The sequence below is a fragment of the Panicum hallii genome, chromosome 7 (assembly GCF_002211085.1).
Source record: "Panicum hallii strain FIL2 chromosome 7, PHallii_v3.1, whole genome shotgun sequence".
Taxonomy (NCBI): Eukaryota; Viridiplantae; Streptophyta; class Magnoliopsida; order Poales; family Poaceae; genus Panicum; species Panicum hallii.
This window is the reverse complement of record NC_038048.1, coordinates 37,571,693-37,582,025: the sequence shown is the minus strand read 5'-3', so window position 1 is coordinate 37,582,025 and position 10,333 is coordinate 37,571,693. Positions and strand designations below refer to the sequence as shown.

The 10,333-nt window shown below is 50.6% G+C and overlaps 2 protein-coding genes and 1 long non-coding RNA gene across 3 annotated transcripts; 1 reads left to right on the top strand and 2 right to left on the bottom strand.

Annotated features, from left to right (window-relative positions):
- Nucleotides 1–1,763, top strand: LOC112901725. Its single transcript, XM_025970694.1, has 2 exons — nt 1–634; nt 1,101–1,763. Exon 1 carries the CDS (start codon nt 84–86, stop codon nt 618–620), a length of 537 nt encoding a protein of 178 aa, XP_025826479.1. The 5' UTR covers nt 1–83; the 3' UTR covers nt 621–634; nt 1,101–1,763.
- A 148-nt stretch (nt 1,764–1,911) lies between these two features.
- Nucleotides 1,912–4,006, bottom strand: LOC112901723 (putative protein Brevis radix-like 5). Its single transcript, XM_025970693.1, has 3 exons — nt 3,596–4,006; nt 2,832–3,488; nt 1,912–2,320 (listed from the first exon to the last, which is right to left on the bottom strand). Exons 1-3 carry the CDS (start codon nt 3,665–3,667, stop codon nt 2,120–2,122), a joined length of 930 nt encoding a protein of 309 aa, XP_025826478.1. The 5' UTR covers nt 3,668–4,006; the 3' UTR covers nt 1,912–2,119.
- A 2,298-nt stretch (nt 4,007–6,304) lies between these two features.
- LOC112901199 lies at nt 6,305–8,725 on the bottom strand. The gene is made up of 3 exons (XR_003230261.1): nt 8,607–8,725; nt 7,019–7,101; nt 6,305–6,910 (listed from the first exon to the last, which is right to left on the bottom strand). It is a non-coding gene; the product is annotated as an uncharacterized LOC112901199 (long non-coding RNA).
- Nucleotides 8,726–10,333: the final 1,608 nt, after the last annotated feature.

Below are 10,333 nucleotides of genomic sequence, written 5' to 3'. Positions count from 1 at the left end.
ACTTCCGATTGGCCTAGCTTTATCCTGCCCCGTTCGCCCTCCTGCGATCCTGCCTCCGCCGCCGTCTCCTACTCGCATCCCGCATGGCGGAGGCCAAGCCCCGTGCCCAAGCTCGGCTCGCCGCTCCCGCTCCCGCTCCCACGTGGGCGCAGCGGGCCGAGGCCCTAACCCACATCCTGACCCACCCGTCCCACTCGCCGTCGCTCCACTCGCAGCTCTTCCTCGCCTCCCGCGTCCCGTGCCCGCCGTCGGGCCCGGGCTCCACCGCGTCGTACCCGCCCTTCCTCTGCCCCGGCGCCTCGCTCCTCCGCTGGGCGCTCACCTCCGTCTTCCTCCCGCGCGCGGCGCGCCTCTGCCTCCCGCCCTCGTCCTGGCGGTCCCGGTGCCCCTTCCAGCTCCCGCCGCCGCTCGTGCCCTCGGCAGCCATCGAGCCGGCGCCCGAGCGGTGGGGCGACGCCGAGCTCTCGGCGTACGCGCGCCGGCGGCGGGCGCGGAGGGGCCCGCTGACGGCGCGGCCGCCGATGTCCGTGGCGGGCGTGGTGCTCACCACCGTGCCCTGCGTCGTGATCGTCGTCGCCTTCATAAGGGAGCTCTTCTGGGTCCGGTCCAACCGCATCTGAGATGCTGTTGAGAGGTATACCATGCTCGACGGGATACTCGCTGGAACTGGAATTGTTTGATACTGATCGTACGAGGCAATTGCAAATTTGTGCAGTTTACTATGATTGTGGCAAAATGTCATGTTCTTTACAGTGATTTCGCTGCACGAGCCATTGCCTGACAGTATTGCATAAACCGCATTGAACCGCAAACTTGTGATTCCATTCGCCATATACACCTGCAAATGCAGCGGTAAGCATGGCCTGTTGGTGGTATTAGGCTATGGACTTGTTACTCAGGAATAGAGATTTGGGTGATTTGCTTCAACAAATTTCTTGCAGCAGACTGAACTCACTGAAGGCACTGCATAGCCGAAGATTTTATTAGTTCATGTCCCTGCCTGCCTGGAACTTATTTAGTGTCTGCTAGTATCTCTTTTGAGACTGCAGCTTATTTATGACGGCATGCAGCATTGCTGAGTTTAAATTGAACCTACGCAGGATGCTGGATCAGGATTCAGGAAGCACAGGGATCTCGGCAGCTCCATAAAAAACCTGCGCCTATTTATGGATGCCTGGGGGCACCAGAGGGCCACGGACACGGACCATTCCAGTTCTTGGCCCTTCATGCCAAAGGAAGCCTCCTCGTGGACCACCACCAGCAAGTCGATCTGGCCAGATCGGCAGCAGCCTATGGCCGAGTCACTCGGTGTTGTTCCTGTATCACGAATCCTTTCTTCTTCAGCATTTGGCCTGCTAGAAACAAGTCCCAGAAGGATCAACATCCAATTTGTTGGGGGATGCTGATGTTCTTGACGCCAATCCAGGGCGACATTGGCTGAAATATCATTGAGAAGAATGTTTCTGGCTCAATGTCACAGTGGATGATATGTTCTGCACCCCTTCTGCTTGTAGACCAGACTCCTTTGCACACCTAGGGCAAACTGAACTTGGAGGCCTAGTCGAAGCAGAAGCGTCGAGCAAGGATGTAGAAGTGTTCCCTTCAGGTTGAGGGGACTAGTATAAACTAGGTGGCCAGATTGTACAATCTTTAAGTGTTTTTTCCGTATTCCACCATGCTTGATCACCAATATATTGGCAAAATTGGATGTTTTTCTGTTTCTGACGAAACAGAGGTTGTTCTGTACCTGTTTTGAGAGTGCTTATGGGAAGCTCATATCATGCGATGTACAATTGATTATCTGGCCATACGGTTGATAACTTTTTATTTAATGGACACTACACCATGATAAGCTCATAAGGTGATATGAACAAACTTTATTATAGGATCGAGTTCGATCTTCCATTTCGAATCTGGGCTAAATTGTAAATACTATGTACATTTCAGCAAAATATCATACAAGCAAACAGCCGTAGTGTGCAACTATAAGTTAGGCACTGTAACAACCGTTGGAAACGGTTTTGTAAAGGATTTCAGTCAGGATGCAGCAGGGGTCGCCATCAGTTACTCATCAGGTTGTAATGAGGCTGATGAACACGTATAATCTTCCAGGTAAGTGTCACTGTCCTTGTCTCGTTGTTTTGTAGCTGTGCTTCGTCTGGGCTGCCCTTGTGAAGCTGTCGGCCTCGGTGACGAGCCCGAGGATTGGGGAGTCCACCTTGTTGGCCGACCCGCTGCCGCTGCCGCTGGACGGCCCGGAGAAGTTGGAGGTGGACCCTCCGGACGCCGACGCCGAGTACTCCAGCTCCCCGATCCCATCCTATGAACCCCACACGATGCAATCATCAGAATCATCATCGTCATCACTTCATCAGTCCACCTTCGTTGTTCTAGAAGGCGAAAAGGCAGAGCAGATTGCATGCAGTAGTTGTGAGAGGTGAGATACTTTGGTACAAAAGCCAGTGGCAAAACTAAGATTCTATGCAGTCGGTGCAATGTGTGAGCTGGGGATTTAATTTGCTGCAGGAAAGTATGATCAGTACTCTGCCGCATATTTATCATCAGGCGTACAGCCAGTAGCAAGGGAGAAAGAAAGGTGTACTCCCATCGCCGAAAAGAAGGCTGGATTGCGAGTACTGGTACCAACGATCGTAACATGAATTTGAAACGAGATGCCAAATCGGATCATGGTTTATGGCGGCATTGCAAATCTTTTATTGCCTCGCTGCAGTACGCGGCTGCTAGTTGCTCCGGTACGGTGGAGGCAGGTGGCCGAACTCCACAGTGCAAGTGATCGGAGCAGCGAGCGGGAAATAGAATCAAACGCGTACCGAATGTTGGTGGTCGTCGTCCTCGGATTGGCACGGGGTGACGGGGGCTGCCGGATCGTCGTCGTCCTCGTCGCCGTGCGAGGGGTGCTCGGGCTGGACGACGACGCTGTAGAGCTCGACGATGCGGTCGCAGTTGTCGGCCCACCAGCTCTGCGCCGCCCAGGCGTCGCCGAAGTACTCCTCGCTGAAGCGGATGCGGCGGAGGTGGTTGGTGCCGTCGCCGCGCGACACCAGCGTCATGAGCACCCCGGGCTCCGGCTCCGCCGCCCACTCCCGGTCGCTGTCCGCCACGCCCGCGGCAGCCTCCTCCTCGTCCCCAGCGCGGCCGCCGCTGCCGCCGCCGCCGGCGTCCAAGGGAGAGCAGCACTTGTCGCAGTGCTCGTGCCTCGCCCCTCCATGCTCCCGCTGCTCCTCGCCCGCGTGGAGGCGATCCGTGTGGTGATCGCCGGCGTCGGCTTCGTGCGGCTGCGCCGGCGCGATCTTGGCGGACGAGGACGCGGACGACGACGACGCCGCGGCGGCGTCCTTGTCCCGCGGCTCCTCGGCGTCGTGGGAACGCCGCCGGTGCTGCCGCCGCCGCCGCTGTCGCCGCGGCGCCCGCTCTTGGTCGTCACCGCCGCTCGCCGCCCTCACCTTGGTGAGTGACAGGGCCTTCATCTGCCCACGCCACGGACACGAACACATTACACTACATCACACACGCCGCCATGGGAAGAACGAACAGTGAGGGGGGAGCGATAGGGGCCGGGCGGCGTGGGGCGTACGCTCTTGGCGATGATGCCGATGGACTTGGCGACCCTGCTGCCGCCGCCAGCGACATGGAAGCACGCGTGCATCGCGGAGCCCGGCGGCGGCCCCCGGGGGCCTCGATACCTCTTCTACTACTCCCCCCGATCTCCTCCGCTCCGCCGCGCCCGTGCACCCGCTCTGCTCCCGTGCTGCTCCAGGAACGAAGACGCGAGGGGGGATGGGATGGGGATGGAATTTGAAAGAGGCAGAGGGCGGCACGGAATTAACGGGCGGGCGTGCCCGTCGCGCAATCAATGCCGCGGGATTGCCGTATTTAAGGCAAGGCGTTTGGGAAGGAATTCCATGCCCCTCCTTCCAGGTTCCAGCTCGCCAGCCACCAAGGGCGGCAGAGCGGCCTTAACTGCTGCGCACGTACGCAGGCGCACGGGGGGCTTCGAATTTGCCCCGGATTCCCGTCGGAGGACGTCCAGAGATCGAGCCCGAAATTACCGTTACGTGACGGGGATGGCGTGGCGTGCGGCGGTTGGTTCGGTGAGCAGTGCTGGCGCGCTCTGAATTTGGGGGCCCCTTGGGGTTGTTTCATTGTTTCAGCTAGCTCGAACAGTCGGTGAAACTGGTTCATTCAAATTTGAGTAACTGATCCACTAAAAAAAGATTTGAGTAACTGATTCTATTTGGGCTGGATCATGCATGCATCACATTTGTCCACAAAATGTGCATGGACGGGGATACCTGGGGTCCTGGGCTGTTGCAAGCGCTCCCATTTGGGCTGGAAAGCATCTTTGGCCCATCGTTTTGGTTGCAACAAAAGGAGAGGGATTCGAGGCCCGACGCGATTTGCCCCGCGCTGAAATGTGCTTTAGGGTATGTTTGGTACTGCTTCACTTCACGAAATTCGACTTCGCTTCGCGAAACTGTAGCCAAACACCCCCAGCTTCACCAGCTCAGCTTCACCAAAAAACGTGAAGTTAGCCCCAACTTCACGAAATCCATGAAGCAGCCAAAAGGGTACTTCACGAGTAGCCGTTTTGAACTCCCTCGTGAAGTTGGGGGAAAATTACCCACCAATGCCACTGATTACACACCTGAAACGTTTTTCTTCTATCTGTTCTATCCCACCCGCGCCCCCCCATCTTCCTCCCCCTGTCTGCTCTCGTCCCTCTATTTCCTCCCATCTCCCACCACGGCGCGGGCGGCGCGGCGGGCGCGTGGGGCGCGGTCCACGGCGCGGCGGGCGCGTGGTGCGCGGGCGCGGGCGGGGGCGCGGGCGGGGCGGCGTGGGCGCGGGCGGTGCGGGCGCGAGCGGCGCGGGCGGCGCGGGCGGGGGCACGGCAGGGGCGGCGTGGGCGCGGGCGGTGCGGGCGCGAGCGGCGCGGGCGCAGGCGGCGCGGGCGGGCACGGCAGCGGCCGGCAGGGGCGGCGCGGGCGGGCCCGGCAGCGGCGGGCAGGGGCGGGCGCGGGCGGGCACGGCAGCGGCGGGCAGGGGCGGCGCGGCGGGCGCGGCAAGGGCGGCGCGGGCGGGCACGGCAGGGGCGGCGCGGGCGGGCACGGCAGGGGCGGCGCGGGCGGCCACGGCGCGGCGGGCGCGGCTGGCAGGAGCGGCGCGGGCGGCTGGCAGGGGCGGCGCGGGCGGCCACGGCGCGGCGGGCATCAGCCATGTTGTACATCGTAAATAAAATCCTTTCATACATCGTTCAAGGGCATAAGAGACTTTTCCAATCCGAATCTCTTTTTTCTGAAGTTGAAGTTGGTCTGCTAGCCAAACACTTTCAAAAACTCTGCAACTTTAAAGCTGAGCTGCTCTGCTGTGAAGTTCATGGAGCTGAGCTGCGATTTGTGAAGCAGAGCGGTCCCAAACAGGCCCTTAGTCCTGCTTGCTTGCAGGTGGAAAAAAAAAAATCCGGCTGGCGACAGCACCGCCTCACCCGCCGTGGCGCACGGGAGCGGTCCGGCGGGGCTCCTGATGGCAAACGGCTGCAGCTTGACTGTTCCCTTTTCCTATTCCTTTTCCTATCCCCATTCGTATTCCCCAACACGTGAAAATCATATATTGGCTCTTACCAGGAGCTGGGTCTTCTATTCTCTTCCCGTCAAAAGTCCCGCACCGAGAAAACGGAGCCGTCTTGTTCCCCGTTTTTGCTCCGTTCTATTCTTCCCCTACTCCGCTCCAACCTTCTCGTCTGACGTATAGCAATACGGAATCTGAAGAGCTCGATATAGCAGGGGAAGCTTAATCTGTGCGGCAAGAAGATCCATTTAGGTTGAGACAATCGATTTGGGAAGAGAGAAACTTCATATTCTGACAAGAAGCGGTAGTAGCAAACTCGAGCTCGGTGGCGGCGAGCTGATTATGATAGGGGGATCCTCGTTTCTAGCTGCTTGATCTTGATTTTGGATGGTCAGGACCTCTATTTTTGCTTTCTAATTTCGATTTGGGTGATCAGCAACTCGATTCTTGCTGGGGGATCTCGATCTGGCGAGGGGGAGTTCGATTTTGGTGCTTTCTCTTTAGTTGCGTCGAGTTGAAGTCACTGCAGCGGGACAAGCTGTAACACTTCTAGAACCTCTTCTTACAGCAGTGTGTGTGGCAGCGAGGTATGCACTTTTCCAATGCTAGTCCCTTTGTTTAGGAATATGCACTTTTCCACTTTAGATTATATTTTTATGCAGCCTGAATGGAATGAAATCTAGCTTACCGAATAATTAAAATGAGACACAGATAGTCCAGTTCCTTTGTAAAATAAATTGTTGCATACATAGGATTCATTGATCATGAGTCCCAAAGAACATACTGTTGGGATTTGCATTAAATGACTGAGTAGCATTTCCTGGTTGTGTCCCTTGACCATGGTCAGGAGTCCCAAAGAAAGGACCAAAGTATGGAGGCATGAAAGCATTTTCAACCAGATAGTAGCTTGGTATTTGTATGTGATGTTGGTGTGTACTAGTCTCTAAATGGACATGCATACCAACAAAAGAGGAATATTAATATCAGCACAACATATAAGTCTTTGCAATGGTAAATACCGTAGAAATCTTATACTAGGATAGTGTTATATGGATGTGAATGTGCTATCGCTTCTATTGGAAAATTAGATGTCTTTGGGTCATTCATGGTTTTTTCCTCTTTCGTGTTGTCTTCTCGAAACCTGATGCAGAACTAGTATTTACTTTCAATGCTGAATCAGATGCCTTTAGGTCATTCTTGATCTTTTTTCGCTGCCGTGTTGCCTTCTCAAAACCACCAATTGGTCTCTTATATCCACGATCTTCCTTTTCCTTGACCTCGATACCTCTTGGTTTTATAACCTCGTCTTTCTGTTGTGTTCCTACAAAAAGTTGATTGTTTGGAAAAAACAGACATAACAGTTTGATCATGCAGCTATATAGTATTAACATAAGTATTATTCAGGTTCATATTATAGCACAGTGCAAACCTTATGTATGAGTCAAACTATCCAAGTCTGGATCAAATCTTTTTCCCAAGCTTTTCTCCACATCTTCTGCTAATTGCTCTGCACTGCTTACAGCCATAAAGAATGTTTCATCAGATTCTACAGCTTGGGCAGCTAATTTAAGAAATATTCTAGATAACTCTTTTCTACGTTGTGATAGCTTTGTTTTGGGATCTTCTTGTGTCTCAGAATTTCTCTTGATATGAAGAACTTTTGCATCAATCGTCCATCTTTTCAATATGTATTGCTTAGGAATTTTTTTAACATTGTTAATATCAAGTATCTTCAACGTATGACATCAGGTCTCTGGTCTTCAATAGTAAGAATATGGTTGTGCTCAGGCTCAAATTCATAGATGTAGTAGAATCTATCTTTGAGACTGATCTTCATGAGAGCTTGACACATATATCGGGTCTTGGTCTACTATACTTGGAAGACTCCTCTTTCTTATCAGGACCTCGAATACCTATTGATAAATAAATAATTTGATAAAAAGATGTTCTATCCCGAACCATGGATAAAAGTAATATTACATAATTTCATTTTATACCTGGACGAGAACAACAAAAAGTTTTATTATTTATTGTGGTAGTATTTTTCACATTATGTGAACTACTCCTCTGGATGCTAAATCCCTTGACTCGAGCATAGAAATTGTAGAAGTCATATGCCTCTTGCTCAGCATAGAATTTCATACCAACCTTTGGTATGTTGTCTTCCAGAGAATTTTCTACTTGGGCAGAATCATTTTTTCTAGAATCCTAGTTGGATTTGTAGACGGTGCCGTGTGCAATAAGTTAGACATAAAGTATAGAAAAAAAAACTCATACTATGAATGATATTGGGGTATGACTTACAATGTCTAATTCTATCTTTTCTAACTCTATCCTTTATGTGTCACCAGACTGAGTGTTGATCATGAAGAAATTTGATGAGGATGTTGCAACGTCAGTAGCAGGTGGCGTGATGATGCTTTGTACTTATGGAAGTAATGACACTAGCACAACTATGTAGTTATTCTGGTGAGGCGTAGGGAAATTTGGTTAAGAAGCCATTGTTGTTGTGTCGTTGAGGAAGATGCCAATTGATGATCTATATTTGTCGTAATTGGCGCCACTTCTTAGGCAGCTCTTTTTCCCTCCATTAATTTCCGTTAACTGTTGCGTGACGCTAAAAAAAGGAAAAGGGAGCCGCATGACGTCTCCGTCTTCTTGGTTGGTGTTGGGCTGTTGACGGAAAAAAAGAGGGCCCAGCCTATAGCGGGAAGCAATAGACTACTTCCACGTGTGCGGGGATACAGATGAAGATACGCCAAAGAGACAGGCAAGCTGCAGCCGTGGCAAACTAGTCTCACCAATTCACCATAGATGAAGCTGACGAGCGGTTCGGGTCTGGGGTGTTGATGCGGGGAGGTGTGGTGAGAGCTCCAGCCATCCCGTGAATGGGATGAATTTTCATCCATCATTTTCTTCAATGTATCGGAGAACTTTCGACCCATACCCTTCGTGTTGAAGCTTGGAGAACAAGAACAACTCGATTCGAGTTATGTTAGAGAAATGAAAGCTCTTACCTGAAAGTTGCTTCTCCAAAAGTGTGGGCAATCTTGTAGCAAAGAAATAAGAGAGAAAGATTTCTTGCACTTGAACTTGAGCACAAAATCAATGAAAACCCGAGAGCAAAGTTTGAGAGAGTGAGGGAATAAGTGAGTTGTGTGTGAGAGTGAAGAGCTCCCTCTCGGGCTCCATTTAAAGAGCTTGGCACGAAACATTCGAGGAGGTACCGGGCACAACGGCTAGTAGCCGTTGGAGGAAGTGGGGTCCAAGAGCCGTTAGGCCTGAGTCGGCCAAACTCTGGATGGTCCCCCTCCTGGATCCACGCGCTCCAACGGCTCTCTTGCTTTGATATTTTGGTGCCTAGTCAAATTTTGCTTCAAAAAGTTGTTCAACAATATTTTTCAAAGGATTTTATGCTTAGAAAATATTTTTCAGGATTTTTGTAAAAAGAGAAAATAGGCTAGAAAAAATTCCAGCATGCAAGAAAGTTGAAAATTTCAAATATGCAATGAGAAAAACCAAATGTTGAGAAAAGCAAGTTTTATAAAATCAAATATGAGATAAGTACCAATTTACCTTCGGTAAGAGCTCATTGTTTTGAGTTCGACGGGCAAGACTGTTCTCCGGCGTGTGTTACTGTTTGGTGTCCCACCGTGGAGAAGTTGATGAAGACGCACTGCTCACCATCCACCACACCTTCTCTGTTCTCTTTCTTCTTACTGGTGTGGTTGGTGCGTCTTCGGCTTGGGGTAGTGGTCCTCCCTATATCCCACTCCCATCGTGATTTTGATGTGTCACGAAGCTCTTGTCACGTCCCAAACTAGGATCTAGACGTAACAGTCGCCACACGGTTATAAAAATTAATTTATAACCTATAAGTCTAAAAGTAAATAGAGGCTAGAAGTGATCATAATATTTCTTTTTCACTTTATTGATATTTCATAAGTAATTTTACAAGGGTGTAAGACAAATCAAACTAAAGTAGTACACTTTTTTTATCTTTTTCTAAATTAACATAGTCCTATAGCCTAATCGTCCCGTTCCCCGCTTGGTTAGTCCATTATTTCGATGCTGTAAAAATTAATTCAAAAGTAAAGGTGAGTATAAAGTCATACTCAGAGCGTATGTAATGGTTAATATAAAATTCGAGAAGTAGAAATATCAATATAAAGAATTAACTGGTGCCATACATAACCACAAGCTTCCCAACCCGGGAATCACAGGGGTGAAATTTCACACTTTAAAACTCTATAGAAGGGTATTCTGACATCGACAGTCTCTACTAGAATACCATATTTTAGAAGAGCAGAATTCTTTAGCCCTTCAAGGAATACATCTCTTGACCTACTAGCACTCGGTGGCTCCTACGGATCCATGACCTGGTACCCTATTCAGAATAAGAGCTATTTCTGATGGAGAATTACGACAGTCCAATTTCTAAACCATGACCGATACAATATTATTACCGTCGCAACACCAGTTTAATAAAAATGCATGCTAAAATTAAAGATAGTACTGGAAGATAAATTAACGGTGCAAATTTAGAACGCACGCGGAAAGTAGGGCAACACTTCAACTGAAAATATAAAACTCACATGAAAGTTCGGGTAACACCTCGACTGGAAACGTAAAACTCACACTAAGGCAACATCTCAACTGGGAATATAAAACTCACACGAAAAGCAAAGGCAATACCTCGACTGGTAATGTAAAACTCACACGAAAAGTAAAGGCAACACCCCGA

What these genes read in the sequence shown, in the direction of transcription:
- LOC112901725 (XM_025970694.1), top strand. Translation starts at nt 84, where the DNA reads ATGGCGGAGGCCAAGCCCCGTGCCCAAGCTCGGCTCGCCGCTCCCGCT.
- LOC112901723 (XM_025970693.1), bottom strand. Translation starts at nt 3,667, where the DNA reads ATGCACGCGTGCTTCCATGTCGCTGGCGGCGGCAGCAGGGTCGCCAAG. An exon ending in TCGGCATCATCGCCAAGAGC is followed by an intron (nt 3,489 to 3,595) that starts GTACGCCCCACG and finishes TGGCGTGGGCAG; the next exon opens with ATGAAGGCCCTGTCACTCAC. An exon ending in ACGACGACCACCAACATTCG is followed by an intron (nt 2,321 to 2,831) that starts GTACGCGTTTGA and finishes TGGGGTTCATAG; the next exon opens with GATGGGATCGGGGAGCTGGA.